The 15,595-nt window shown below is 47.3% G+C and overlaps 1 protein-coding gene across 3 annotated transcripts in view; it reads left to right on the top strand.

Annotated features, from left to right (window-relative positions):
• The window catches only part of ABTB3 (ankyrin repeat and BTB domain containing 3), a 295,530-nt gene that overhangs the window by 180,882 nt on the left and 99,053 nt on the right, over window positions 1–15,595 (top strand). For all 3 annotated transcript variants that reach the window (XM_047742569.1, XM_047742571.1, XM_047742570.1), the window contains exon 3: window positions 4,192–4,396. In XM_047742569.1, coding sequence (XP_047598525.1) covers window positions 4,192–4,396 — 205 coding nt within the window. The remainder of the gene's footprint in view (window positions 1–4,191; window positions 4,397–15,595) is intronic.

Raw genomic sequence — 15,595 nt, forward strand, 5'->3', positions numbered from 1 at the left:
ACATGCAAACTCACCGGAAACCCAGCACATCTGCAAAGTTCACCCAGTGGTTTTCAAGGCTCCCCAGATGGCGTCTCACGCATAGCCCTCCCTTCTCCCTGCCCTGCTGGGGCTCAGCCTGTGGTCTTGATCTCCCATGAATCTTCATGAAACCTTACCCCTTCCCCACCTGTGGCTGGGGCCACCGTTGAGGACCCTGACATCACAGCCAAGGGGCAGAACTGGGAAGTGTGTAGTTCCTTCCAGAGCTGCTGGCCATTGGGCCTGTCTGCCATGGCCTCTGTGGCTTGTCCCCACCCCACACCCACGGAGGATGTGGTTACTGACAGGTGCCGGTTACAGATGGGCTGAGCATTGCTGCGCAGACTCTGGGTGTGGCCAAGCCAGCCATGACCTCGGGAGCTCCTAATGGGCTCTTGATACCACCAAGGAATGAAGACCCCCTTGTCTCCTGCCCTCCTGAGGCAGAGACCTCCAGAGACTGGGCTTCTATTAGTTCCAGAACCAGCCTCCTGCCTCCGTCATTGCTGATTACTTGCATGCCCCTCCAGGCCCCTTCCCTTAGGTCAAGTATCTTCTAAGAGTGTGCATGGCCATCTGTGCGGGTTGACCAGCAGCCACCACCCCCTCCTGCAGACGGTTCGGACGCTGAGACCCCTTAGCCAGGAGCTCCGCTCTGCCAGCAGAGGCAGACCCGTCTCCTGAGTCCCCCACCCTGAAATCCACAATGGCATATATTTGGGGAGACTGGGGATTTAGGCCTCAAACTCTTCACCAGAGTTTTTCAAAGGCCACACCCTGACATAGATCCTAGAAGAAACTGGGGTGTACTGGCTAAGAACATGAGCCCTGGCTGCCTCGTCGGAGTTGCAGCCTGCTACTTCCTGCGCGACACTTGGGCCAGTTGTCTCTTACCTTGATTTTCCCATCTCTGAAGTGGGTTTATGTCCCCTCTGGCTCTTAGACAATTAAACCGGAAAGTGTATAAATGGCCTGAGACATGTCAGGTTCTCCATATATTGTGGTTTCCGCTCCTGCTGCCACTACCCTCTACTTCATGTCCTCCTCATCAGAAGATGCACAGTGTCATCATTGTGTCTAGTCCCAGTCCAGACCTGCCATCTTGTTCTTTCCAGGCTCCTTCTCTACATTCGCCAGTCAGGCTCCCTTTACCAGAAGTTGGAGCTTCCCTCTTAAGAGACTGACTGATAGGACTGGCCAGAGGCAGGTTTCTGGCTTCCTTTTTATCCTCCCTCCCATGGAGCCATGTTTCTAAAAGATGTAAAGAGAACAGGGAAAAAGAAGCAACTAAGGACCTAAGTGGACTCCCAGACAGACACCTAGAATGCGCAGCTTTTTAGCATAAGTTCCAAAAAAATCAACTCCAGCACAAAGCAAGTTAGGCACTGGGTCAGGACACTGGCAGGACTGTCCCCACACGTCCGAGGCACCCGACCTCCAGGTCTCACCATCCAGAGAGAAGGGTGAGCCGGCAGGCCCTGAGCCTAAGAGGGCAGCTAATTTCATGCCCACGGCATGCCAAGCCCTTCCTCGTTTTGTCCTGAACCCTCATAACCACCAGACGGAGATGGCTCATTACCTGAGGCTGAGTGACTTACTGTTTTGTGCACCAATGAGCGGCAGAGTTGGGATTTGAACTCCTTCTCTTGACTGTGAGCGCTGGTTCTCCATATTTTCCATCTGCAGGTCCCCTGGGGGTCTTTCTAGGCTGCCTACCTCTCACAGAGAATTTCCTTCTCTGATTTTTTTTTTGGAGTTTCTTGAGCATATGTTCCCGCCTGTGGAAAATGGAGAGAGAAGGGTCAGGCTCTGAGTGAGGCATGGTAAGAGGCAGAGGGGTGCAGGGTTGCCACCCTCGCTGTTCTCTGTACAGCCCCTGCATCTGCTTGCTTGTCCAGATATCAAGCTTGGTAGGTTGTATCCTGGTTCATTTGGCCTGTTAAGGCCTCAGGACTCTGACAACATGGAAGTTTCCTTTCCTCTGAAAAGTCCTCTCTCAGAAAAAGTGGCCACTTGGAATCTTGTCTCCAGAAGGACATCTGTACTCAGTGTGTAAGAGCTCTGTGATTGATTAACCATGTCTGCCATGGACGTGGACTAGAAAGGGGAATATTTGCTATTTCTGCCCTTGGCTGAGACCACATCTCCATAGCTGATTCCCCTAAAGAGGGGTGAATGACCCTCTTGTCAATCTTCTTTGAAGGAAGTGGCCCCACCTTCAGACTAGAAAATGGACTTTGGGCCTTTGGAGGAGAAACTTGTGCCTCTCACTGAGCCTCACTTTCTTGGGTTTGGGTTTGAGGTCAAAGTGTCGTGTTAAAAGGTATGGGTGGATGGCAGAGAAGTGGTGGTCTCTGCAGGCCTGGTATCAGCTGAGCAGGTGAAAGATGGGGAATGGGGGGGACGGTCTCCCTCCCCGACCAGGGGCTGCCTGGGTGGGGAAGGGAGCAGTAAATTCCAGCAGGAATTAATGTTTCAGTCTTGAGCCTGAAGACAGAATTCCGTCATCTTCAATGTCTTTTCTGCTAAGGCCTTCAGCTGATTGGATGAGGCCCACCCACATCTTGGAAGAAAGCCTGCTTTCCCCAAAATCTACTGATTTAAAGGTTAAAATTTAATGTGAAAAATAACTTTACAGCAACCTACAGCTTAGTGTTTAACCAAATAACTGGTCACCATAGCCTTACCCAGTTGACCCATGAAATTACTCATTACAGTACCTCAGATGGGTGTTACTCAGAGTGTGCAACACATTCCACTGGATGAGTGGAACAGGGCAGCACATTCAATAACATTGGTCATGGAGTGATCCTTTTAAATCCAATTTTAATTCTATTTGCTTCAAGAAGAAAGGCTCCATTTGGTATGAGCCCCTAACACTTCTCTAACATGTGTTATTTAGAACAACAACAACAACAACAAAAATTGGACCAGAATTCAGCTATGAATTAATTATACTGGGGGCACCTGGATGGCTCAGTTGGTTAAGCATCTGCTTTTGGCTCAGTTCATGAACTCAGGGTTCTGGGATCGAGCCCCACGTCAGGCTCCCTGTTCAGGCAAATATTCCCCTTTCTAGTCCGGCGGGGAGCTTGCTTCTCCCTCTCCTCCCCACTCATGCTCTCTGTCACTCTTTCTGTCTCTCTCTCTCAGATAAATAAAATCTTTTTAAAAATGAATTATACTATTTTGTTTTCATCAAATTAACTTTTATAGTGATCTTCTGTTTATGACAAGTGATACTGATCTTCCATTTATGATAAGTGACAGAACATTTCCTTTTTAGATTCCCATACTTTAAAAAAAATCTAAATGAATCCATCTAAAGTTAAGTAAATCATGGCACAGGTGGGACTTGGATACAGCTGTGTTCATGAAGGTAGCATACAAACAACCAAGTTTGGGAAACACCATCTTAGCCTAGAAAAGTCAGGGCTTCCGGGCCCAGCTAGCCTCCCCACAGGAAGGTCCTCCCTGTGCGGCCAACCTGGGGGCATATATTTGGTTTGATGAAGAGAAGGCTGGTTTCCTTCAGAGAAAGCAGGAGAAAGACTAGAGCATATCCCAGGTTTGCTAGTGCAGAGTAGAGTAAGACAGAGCACCTGTCCTCAAGGAGAGTGGTTCAGTGTGGGCATTCTGGAGGCAGACTGCCTGGGTTCAAATCCTGGCTCTGCCACTTACGGCTGCTGTATGACCTCGAGAAATTATTTGACCTCTTTCCTCATCTGTGAAATGGGTTTACAAAGGTACCTACTTTAGGAAGATGAACTTGGGAACTTAGAACTGTATTGATACGCAAGTGTCGTTTAAGACAGTTGCTGCTATTGGGAAGGACCCGCAAGGAAATGGCAGCCCTAACATAGCCTCTACCTGCTGTGCTAAGAAAGTACAGTGTGATATACACACACAGGGGAGTGGGGAGATTCCAGGAGGATTTCCTGGAGAAACCAATATATCTGCTGGTACCTGGACAGTCAGTAGGCGTTAGCCTGGAGAAGAGGAGAGAGAGAATGTTCTGGATAAAGGGAATAGCCTATGTACAGTCTCAGAGGTCCCAGAGGACTACCGCAGTTGAATGAATTCCAGCATCGGAAACTCTGCAGAGGTCTTCAGCACATCTCTGCACGTCATAGCTGCCTGAAGGATCTGAAATCTTACCTCTGTCCGCAGGTGACCTGGTGTCCCGAGCAATGCACCACCTGCAGCCCCTCAATGCTAAGCACCACGGCAACGGCACTCCCCTGCACCACAAGCAGGGGGCACTCTACTGGGAGCCGGAGGCGCTGTACACGCTTTGCTATTTCATGCACTGCCCGCAAATGGAATGGGAAAATCCCAACGTGGAGCCTTCCAAAGTCAACCTCCAGGTGGAAAGGTAAGGCTGGCCTTGGCTCCGGATGGCAGAAGAGAGGAGCTCCCCTCTGGCCGCCGCCGCCTTGCAGGGGGTGGGTACTTCGCCCAGGGTGGCACAGGGTTGCGGGAGGGGAGCGATGCTGGCGGTCAGAGCTACACATTTCCCAGAAACTCACTGGAGGGGTCCAGGTGGGAACTTTGTGCCCCGAGGGGGTGTCTGAGACCCAGGTGGGGTGTTTGAAATGGGTTGCTTAGGGTTGATGCTGAGTAGGATATAAACGGCCCGGGTCAGGAAGGTGGTTCTGCAGATTGCGAAAGGGTAAGGGGCTCTGCTGTGCAGGGTGGCGTCCTTATGAAGGCAGCTACGGGAGATGCCAGCTCCTTGGGGGGAGGTGTCTTCATTTCCTCCTGGCTGCCCTGGGGACTCCCGTGGGGACAGCAGAAGTGGCCCCTGAGGGTACACACATGGGAGACCGGGCTTGCTCAAGCAGAATCCTCCAGGGAAAGGGAGGAAGGGAAGGCTTCCTGGAAGAGGACACTCCCTCTGACCCAGCTTCTGTCCCTCCCTAGCACAGTCCCTCCACTTTCCCGTGCCTCAGCTTCCCCATCTGTAAACCAGCAGCTGAACTCAGCACTTCCCAGCTCCCCTTCTATCTGGAAAACTCCCTCTCAGGGGCAGGTTGTCAGAAACCAGACTGCCTGGGGGCATCCCTCTTCCCCTGGGAGTCCATCTCCCCACAACGCCTCACAGATCAGTCCCTTTTACTCCAACTGCTCTAGCAGCGACCCATTTATCAGAAGACTGGTTAAGAGAGTGGGCTCTGGGATCCAGACTTCTGGCTTTAAATCCTGGCTCTTCCAATTAAACGCCGGAAAAGGGCAAGGGCCTTGGGAAAGTGCCTTAACCTCTCCGTGCCTCAGTTTCTTCATCTGCACAATAGGGCTATGAAAGTAAATCCTGCATAGGGCTGTCGGAAGGCTGAGTGACTCAAACAGCAGCCAGCACACAGTAAGTGTTTGCGCTCGTGGCTGTCATCATAGACACTATCTGCACGTAGGCGAACAGCTCCCAGTTTGGGCTCAATGTGCTTTTCTCTTCTCTGTTAAATGGTTCCAAGCAGTTTTGAGATGCTCCCTGGTTGTTTTGCTGCTGCAGGGACGGACTGGGGCTTAACTGGGCTCCCTTCTAAACCCACATTCTCCTGGCTTTCATTTCTGGGAAGAGAACGGAGCGTGAGTTAGAGAATAGTTGCTGAGGTTTTTGTTCTTGTTTTGTTTTTAAGAACCCGAGTGAGCGTGAGGATTTCAGTCCTGCCTGGAGGTTGCTTCATCAGGCCTCCCGCTATCTAGGCGAATCATTGGGTGCCCCATACCGGTTCTTATGTGCCGAACACACCCACCTTGGAGAGGGGACCAAATGCTCATTGTCCCTAGGCACTTATCGCAACTTCCTGAGGGCAGAGAACACATCTGTTTTGGTGGCCGCTCCACGCCTAATGCCAAGCTTCACTTCACGTCTGGTGCCTAGTGGGGAGTCAGTAAGTATTTGTAGAAAGATCGAGCAAACCATTGATCTGGCTGCCCGTGGAACATTTCCATTTGGGTGTGTTCACGGGCTACCTCAAATCTGAGGTTGCCCTCTTCGCCGTCAAACCAACTGTTCATTCTCTCTCCCTCATCCCTAAGAATGGCGTCACCACCAACCCGGTCACCCCTGTCAGAAAACTGGGCCTCGCCCCCCACTCCTTCCTCTCCCTCACTCCCTCCTACAGCTAACGGTCAGCAGATCTTACCGATGCTGCGTCTAAGTCGTCTCTCTAATTGCTGCCGCTATATGGTCGGGCACCTTGTTCCATCTTACTTCTGTTACCGCATCTCATTTCTAAATGGTCTCCCCGAATGTGAGGCTTCATGCTCTCTGAGCAGCTCCATCCTCCTCATGACCACCAGACTGAAACTTCTAGAATGTGGATCTCATTGTGTGATGGACTCCTTGCCCCCCACTCAACACAGGGGCACAGCCTATTACATCTTCTATCATGATGCAGCGTCCATCTTCCTTTCTGGAATCCCTTTCAGGGTTCGGAGTGTACCTGGAGTAGCTGTCAGTCTGAGGAGACCATCTGAGGCTTCCAGACTTTCTGGAACAAGATGTAAAGACACATGGGCTTTGAGGGAGAGCAGAGTAAGGAGAACAGGGCCCCAGATATGTTGGGATCAGTTCTGTCTTGATCTTTCCCACCTTCTTTGGTTGATTTTTCAGGGGTCAGAACAAAATGCAAAGTAGACCTTGTCATTTTTGAGTTGTGTTCACTTTGGCTCTCCAGAAAGAGTGTGGATTTGGGAGTGAGATTGACCTTTGGCTTTGTATCCCAACCCTGCTTCTTCTAGCTCTGAGACCTTGAACAAGCCATTCCTCCTCACAGAACCTCTTTTCCTCAACTGTACACTGAGAGTGAGACCAGCCTCACGGGAATGGTATAAGCAGTGAATTCAATATGGCAGCTAAGCCGCCAGTGTCATGCCTGGCACGAAAGCAGCTCTCCTTCTCCCCAGAAGAGTAGCTAGGCGGCTCTAAACTGCTGTTTTCGTTGTCCCTACAGAAGCCCGTCTGTGTGTGTGTTCCTTCTAGACAAAAAACTATTCCTCCCATTCCCTGATGGAATAGGCTTTGGCATTTAGCATCTGAAATCACACATGGAAGGGCTTCAGAGGGGAGAGGACTTCTGTTTTCAGTCAAGTGTTTATACCAGCTCCCTACCAAAACCTCTGAACAAGAATTTTCCAGTGGGAGGTGGACTCTAATTTGGAGTTGTTTATCTCTCTCTTTCTATCTCCTCACCCCCAAAATCAAAAAACATTTCCTTAACTCTTTGTTTTTATTCTGTAGGGCCATGGTGCTTATATGGTTTTTCACTAGACTATATTCTTCAGGAAAGGGGCTGAATATCATTTGCTTTTGTCCATGCCCAGCCGAAAGTCTGGAAACATTTGTGGACTGAAATCTGGATTGTTTTGTGCCTCAAATCGTCTCTGCTTGTCAGAAAAGCCTTCTTCCCTGGCTGGAGTATTTGGAAGTAGGCCTACAGGCACCATTTTACCCTTTCATGTGGGCCCAGCTCGAGGATTACTACATTTGTTTTGGATAGTTTCATTTTTCATTGTGGGATTTTGAAGAAGCTCGGTGCCAGTGTGAAATGTCTGTAGTTCAAGTTTTCCCAGAGCTTTGGCTACTAGTTCTTGAGCTTCTAAAATCTTGCAGAGCAGTTCTTTGGGTCTCTGGAAGCATATACTGGGACCAGGTCCTGTAAAGAGCTAGAGCTCCTGAGTGAGACAGATAGGCATGAGCTAGACCACACGGAGTAGAGACTGAGACTAAAAGTCTGGACTTGCAATCCTGTTCAAGTCAGGTGTTTGCAAATTCAACATGGAGGAGAGGAGGAACATTCTTTATCAAGGAGAGTCTGATCTTCGTTATCACTGAATTTTGTAGGCGCCAAAGGCAGGTCACTGGAGATTTATGATGCTCTGTGGAAAACAATGCTGACCTTGCATATACCTCCAGGAAGAGAGTAACTTCAGAGTCCATTGAAAGGAATAAATTGCTATCAATTATGGTACCCAGCCTTGACTCCAGCCCATCCTGCTGGCTTGTGACTTAATTTTTTTTTCATTCCTTAATTCCATTTATAATAAAGCTCCTTGAGGGAAGTCTACCTCTTATATGTTTTTCTAGAGCCCAACATAGTATTTTGGCACATTATACATTATACATCCTTAACAAATATTTGCTAAGTTAGTTAAAAATAAATACAAACAATGTCATCAGCAAAGCCTGTTTTGTATTGGAGCATCAGATGTTTTACAAAGAAATCTTAGCTCAAATGTCATCCTTATTTCTGACTTTCATTTATCCAATATTTCTAAGAAATTTCTAAGAAAGAGGTAATTCTACATTTTTTTCCCTAGGACAGAACCTTCAATAGTCTAAACTGAATATCAAAATAAACACATATCATAATATCAGTCAATCAATAAAATCTTTTAGATACTTCAGAATGACTTCATATGACTTCAGTCATATATTTCTACTTAAAAACACTCAGATTTTCTAAGATTTATGATTAGGCAATATTTACTTTATTATATATTTATGTGTAAACATATATGTATGATTAGACAATATTTATTTTGTAAGCTTTATGTCAGACAATATTTATTTTAGGAATGACAAATGTAAACATTGATTTTGATAGTAGAAGCTATATGAAGCTGCTGGTTTTAAATAGAATCATCTTCAGTCTGTGATAAGATTTTCCTCCCCTATCTCATTACTGGAAATATCAGTGATTCCTAGATGTGCTTGGCCATGGATGACTTCAGCAATGACCATAAAAAGAAAAAATAATAGGATAAATTGGACTATATTGTTGCCTGAGGTAGCTGGTCATGCCTGAGAAGATCAGAGATCGTTTTACCCACAAGACTACACAACTGGGTAGGTCTATCCTCCCCCAGGGGCACCAAAAGCAAACAAAAAGACATACCTGGGCAGTGGCAGCTCTTGCGTCTTTTGCAAGCAGAGCTATATAAACAGGTGTGGTACACTCTCTACCAGGGACAGCTGAACCAAAACATGAGTATACAATCAACAGTCACCAGCTGTTGGGGAGAAATGAAACAAATCCTAACAATCAGATGAATTTACACTTGAAGAAACAGAGCTAATAAAGCAAACATAACAGACATTAGAAGTTAAATGATACCCAAATACATCTTCCAAGACAATTACCCTGTCAAAAAATCCCTACAACACATCAGTTCTGGATGCTTTTTCATCTGTGGCATAGGTGAAGGTGATAGTCAAGTGTTAACATACACCAATGGACATACTCAGGGTTATACAAAATTTCCAGCATGCTATTATAACTCTTCCTTGTTCCTTTGCCCTAAGGAGTGCATATCAGAATGCAAACGGGAAGAGGTATCCTTTGCACAAACAGTACTACTAGTAAAAATGCTTGGTTGCAAAGGTTAAACCTACTATGATGGCTTGAAGCAGAAAGAAGACACCTGGGAGGCCCAGTGTCAGTAGGTGGTTCCCAGATCCTTTCCCCTTCTGCATTAGAATTGGATCTTGGCTTAATTCTCTAGCTCTGTTCTCCTGAAACATGATAAAAATTGCAGCATCGACTGTGTTACCAAGCAGCAAGTTTATGGTCAGAGTAACTCTAGATTGATAAATTTGATCTGGCCTGATAGTGCTGTAAATACTTGATAAATATCCAGAGCTCTGGGCTTCCCTGAATCCACTGGCTCTTGTTACTGTCAGTGTCCTTGCAGGAACCTTGGAAACTATATCTGTGGAGTTGCTATGAGAGATATTGGGGTTCACAAACCAGGATAGTTCTCACAGTCCCTCAAGTGGATCTCATCTTCTTGCACCTGCATGTCACCTGGGCAAGATCGCTTAAGGATGGCTGGCTATAAGGACTCCCACCAAAGGAACATCTGATGCTACCCTGCTGGGTCAAGTGTGGCCTATGATAGTCCTATGAGTCTAAAAGTTTAGTAGAGCTTAAAAAGACTTCTGGTGGATGATGAAGCCAGAGAACCAGGCTTCAGGGCTGCACAACCTAGAACTGTGTCCAAATTACACCTTAGGACTGCTCTAGCAAAGACCTCACAGCCACCAGGGCTGGGCATAGACACCTGACTTCACACCACTAATGGTAGACATTGGACACCCTAGCAGGACCACTGCACCATTACCCATGAAAGCTGAATGTCTCTACCAACACCCTAGTCAACCTCGCGTTCCACCTGTATCACACCACTTGCTTCCAAATCAATGGAGCCCAGGGCACATACCTGTACCTTGGCTGCAAGGGAGTCTGGGAAGATGAATTACTACCTTGTTGAACCATGGACTAATAATAGGGAAATTCTCCAGACACAGTAGAGTCATCAGTGGTTCTGAGAAGTCAAAAATTTGACAGAGGTGCACTACACTCTTTTAATTTACTTGTTTTTAATATAAGCAACATACAAGTGAAGCACTTGTACAGTTCAGGACTTTTGACCACTGTTAGCCACACATCTCAAACTGATGCACGTATACACCACAGCTGAGAACCAAAACACCACCTCAACATAAGGACTCTTTAGACTAACACACTAGGAACCCGGATAGGAAAAAGAAGGAGAGAGGAGGACTATTCCTGGCATCCTCAACAGGGATGCAGAATGCCTTTTCCCAGGGGAAGAACACTACTTCCTCATCATCAAGCCCCGTCATCACATCTGGCACAAAAGACCCATCCTATGCACAGCCCAGTGCTACAGGGTCCTGGAGAAATCCAGAGCCAACAGATGCTTGGGAACATGCTAGAATGAGGGGGCCACAGCTGCAAGGCTGTACATGGGCCTTGGTGGATTGGCCTGGAATCCCAACAACCATATAAACAAGGGGGAAATGCATGTTGAATTCTAAACAATTAACTTGAGGAACAAAGTTTTAAAACCTGATCCATTCATAACTTGAGCATGGCTGCAATTTACTTCATCTGGCCAAGGTAAAAACAACTCTAATCCCACTATTTTTCAGGCTGTGGGTTACAGCTCATTAATGGGCCATTAAATCAGTGCAGTGCAGAGATTGGCAAACTATACCCCACGAGCCAAATCTGGCCCACTGCCTGTTTTTATAAAGTTTTATTGGAACATAGCCATACCTATTTGTTGACATATTATTTATGGCTGCTTTTGCACTTGATTAGCTGTGTCAGAGACCAAATGCTCCTTGGCCCTTTCTAGTAAAAGTTTTCTGACCCCTGGTGTTGTGAATTATAACCTAAGTTTTTAAAAAATGAACTAGAATTGAACAGAAAAAAAATCTAAGGAGTCTTCTTGAGGTAAGGTAAAGATGTTTTGTGAAACTTCTTTTTTTTTTTTTCACTATATTAACTTAGCTGGACATGATTAATTTGTCCAAGATCATGTAGCTAAAATTGCAGAATTAGTGTCTGAACCCTTCGAGTCAGGCCCTGGTCCATGCTCACATTCATTAGGCTGTTCTGCTATTGGTGGGCTATGGTTTCAAAAGAAATAATAATGTTTGAAAGCCTCACTCCTGATCCCTAGAATGTGTTTAAGAATCTTCATGATTGTTTATAGGATATGAAACTAATAAGTACATGTGTCAAATAAAATGTGGTAATTCAAAAAAAAAATCAAGAAAGAAGACACTTTGAATCACCCATAAGCACTGTGGTCATATAGGGCATATATTCTGTCTATATCAAAGTTTTTTGGTTGTTCCACCAAATAAGGACCATGCAGATTTGTTGATCCATGTCACTTAGTAGCCTTCAAAAGCACAATTTTTCAAGAGACCTTTCCATCATTGGACATTTAAAGTCAAGAGAGATCTGAGACCAGGTATATCGAACGTGTTCCATGATGAAGAGGGTGAAACTGAGCCCTAGCAGGATGTATGGACTTGTCTGGGGTCGTAAGTGTACTTGCAGTGGTTTTGCAGGGAAGTGCCCCAGGCCCTTTGCACAGGCTCTGCCTTCTTTCTGGAACTGCCTTCTTTCTACCTCTCTATCAACTGGACTTAGTCAGGACTGATTGTAGGCATCACCTCTTCCAGGAACCCTTCCCTACCACCTCAGGCTATACTAAATGTTGAGGGTCTAGCTCAGTGTATAACATATAGTAAGCACTCAATAAATGCTTACAGAACTGAACAGAGCTGGATCTGAAACCTGTGTGTTCCAACACAGGGAGCGCTCAGCTTGGCACCTGTTATACCGTTCATGTGCTCCAGGGCTCTTTTCCTCAGCTGTAAATAAATAATAGTTCCTACTTCATGGGGCTGTTTCAGTGACCAGTGAACCAACTTATGCCAGTGCCATATGCACTCACGGACACATAGGAGATGATACATAAACGGTAGAAATTATTACTCCCTTAATTCAGGTTGACGCCTTCTTCTATATGTTCATATATATAAAGCACTTCAAATCCAGCCCACATTAGGTACTTTATAGATAATGGCCATTGTTACTCTCATTGTCATGGTGCTTGGAACCTGAACATACACCGTAGCAGGACTTCTCAGACTGTAATCGGGAATGTGCCTCTGAATCCCCTGGGATCTCATTAAAATGCAGATTCTATTCATAGGTCGGGGGAGGGGCCCCAAGATGTTTCCTTTCTAACAAGCTCCCAGGTGAGATGATGCTGCTGGTCCACGGGCCACACCGTGAATAACAAGACACGGTAGTTTTTTGTGGGTTTGTCATTCCTTTCACCAACTGACTCCAACCCCCATGTTTAAGTTACATAAGGGCAAGAAATAAGATTTTAAGGTGACTTTTGTCTCTCTGGGAGAGCTTGGCACATAATAGACTTTGGGGGCTGGATTGAGCCTCCTGAGAGGCTAGAGCTCCATGTCATTTGATGAAATGAACAGATCCCAGAGGTCAGACCTGGCCAGCCTGCAGAACTAGGGAGCTCCAACAGCCAAGGGGAGACACAGAGTGTCTGAATATAATGATCATCGTCAGCCTAACAAGGTGTCTCGTCTAAAGTAGCTCAGGGAGAGCAAGTTAGCGAGAAGCGTGCAAGGCAAAGGTGAGGCGGGATTTCACAGGTGTCCTGTCTGGAGAGAGGCAGCGGGGCAAATCTGAAAGCTCGCTGTGTTGACCACGTCCAGCCTCCAGGCCTTGTCATAGGGCTTTGACTCGGGAGGTCTTTTTCCCGGCCAAGGGGCAGAGATTGCACCTGGCTTCAGGTAACAGCCGAGAGGTTCAAGTTCAAGAACAGCCACTTCTGTCCCAACATGCAGGGCTAGTCTGATCAGAGGCACGCACTGCCCTTGATCGTTGGGCTATCCAGGTCTTCTCTGAATCCCGGTTAACGGGGATGCCGCGGCGGTCTGGTCTTGTCCGACACAGCCACTCTTCATTTAATGGGAAAAGGAAGACAAACCTCACCTTCGTGCACAGAGACTGAGGAACTAGCACTACACAGTCCCATATGGTAACCACCAGCCGTGCGGGGCTGTTTGAATTGAGATGAATGCAAATTAGGGACACCTGCATGGCTTAGTGGGTTAAGTGTCCAACTCTTGATCTCAGCTCAGGTCTTGATCTCAGGGTCGTGAGTTCAAGCCCTGCATTGAGCTCCATGGTGAGCATGGAGCCTACTTAAAAAAATAAATTAATAAATAATAATAATAATAATAAATGAATGAGCAAGTAAAAATCGAACAGAACTAAAGCCTCGGTTCCTCAGTACCACTGTCCTTATTTCAAATGCGCAATAGCTACATGCGGCCCGTGGTTCCTCTTTTGGACAGCACATGATAGGATGTTTCCATCATCACAGAAACTTCTATTGGACAGCGCTGAACCGGAGGCTCAACGCAGGTAGCACCCTCCCCCTTCAGAAAAACAGCCCATGAAAATCAGTGCTCCCAAAGCAATACACAAGCGAGGACTCAGTGTAGGGACCAGGGACCAGCTCACCTGCCCAAGCATATTCCATGTCCCCATGTTTTGACGATCTTAGAGCCCAATATTTCAAAGCAACCATCATCATCATCACCCCCAAATTTTGCAAGGTGTTTGTAACATGCAGGTCTCCCTTCTGAGTGCATCGGATCATTGAACCCTTCCCAAGGACGCTAGGAGTGTATTAGCACCACCTTACACGACTGCTGTCTCCCCCTTCCCGGGCGGAATGCCAGGCTCAGAGAGGTTGTATAGCTTGCCCACGTTGCACAGCTAGTCGGGGGCAGAGTGGGATGTAGCACAGCCCAGTGTTTGCTCTCCCAACTGTGTGCTGTGCCACGGGACCTGGAAGGACTGTCGGGCTTCAGGGGGAGGGCACGGGTTCCCTCTCAAGGTCAAAAACCTGAAAATCTCCAACCAGGAATGTTCTTGCTTTAATATGCTTCCCCCTCCCCTGTCCTTTTCCTTCTAGTATTTTCCCTGGCTTAGGCCTCCATAAATATTGCTAAAAAATGGAAGAATGATAATCAAATCACTTCATCTGATTAGACAGCAGTTAAACCTCTTTGAGAAACACGCTCATCTCCTGGAACAAGTTTCTAACAGCATAGAACCTACCTCTTCAATCTTCACCACGATGCTCCTTGAACTTTTCCTTTCTTATTTAATTTTTAAAACTTGTTTATTACTTATTTTATTTATGATTGAACTTCTTATTCTGGTGTTCATTCTTTATTCATTATTCAGCGAACGTGAATTGAGTGCCTGAACATAGTGAGAGCTGGTGTCGATCGAATCTTCTGTGTGCATTGCAAATAGTTTGTGCGGATTAACTCATTTGTCCCTTGGGATAACCTCAGGATGATAGGCCTTTCTAGATGGGGAAGATGAAACAGAGAGGTCCCAGGGCTCTGAAGCGGCTGCCAGGGTGGGGGGACTCACGCCCAGCAGCCGGACTCCAGAGCTCCCTCCCATTACACGCTGTTGCTGTGTGCCAGGCCTCCTGCGGGGGAGAGGGGACCTGGGGACCTTGCATGGCTCCTGCCCTGTGCAGCTCATTTATCAGCAGAGAAAGAAAGGGTGAAGGGTCGGAAGGGGCACGCAGATGAACCGCCGCAGGGGATCTGGGAAGCGGGTTTGGAGGGGGACTGATACATGGATAAGGTCAGGCAAGCCAGGTGGGAAGAGCCACTGGCCAAGACTCCGAGGTAGGAAGTCTCCCGTGTGCCATAGACCAGCGAGTGCGACAGCGGCAGAGGCCAGGCTGACCTTCAGCTGGATCACACAGGTGCAGCTGTTTGGCCAGCTGTTAAAATGCTGAAACGCCTCCCTGTGGGTTGGTAAAGAACTCCTGGCCCAGACGCCCCCCCTCTGCCGCCACCGTACGTCCCTGTCCTCCGGCACCTGCAGCGACGCCTCTGGGTCCATAGCACTGGAGTTGGGGGAGACTGCCTTCCTCGAGACCACAGAATGTACATGTGTCTGAGACTTACCCAGGTTACATACTTAGGATGTCATTGCTGAGTTGAAAGTATATGGGAGGGGCTCCTGGGTGGCTCACGTGCTTCAGCGTCTGCCTTGGGCTCAGGTCATGATCCCAGGGTCCTGAGGTCCAGTCCCGCGTTAGGCTCCCTGCTCAGTGGAGAGTCTGCTTCTCCCTAACCCTGTGCTGCTCCCCCTGCTTGTGCTCTCTTACTGTC

Source organism: Lutra lutra, chromosome 8 (assembly GCF_902655055.1).
Source record: "Lutra lutra chromosome 8, mLutLut1.2, whole genome shotgun sequence".
Lineage (NCBI taxonomy): Eukaryota > Metazoa > Chordata > Mammalia > Carnivora > Mustelidae > Lutra > Lutra lutra.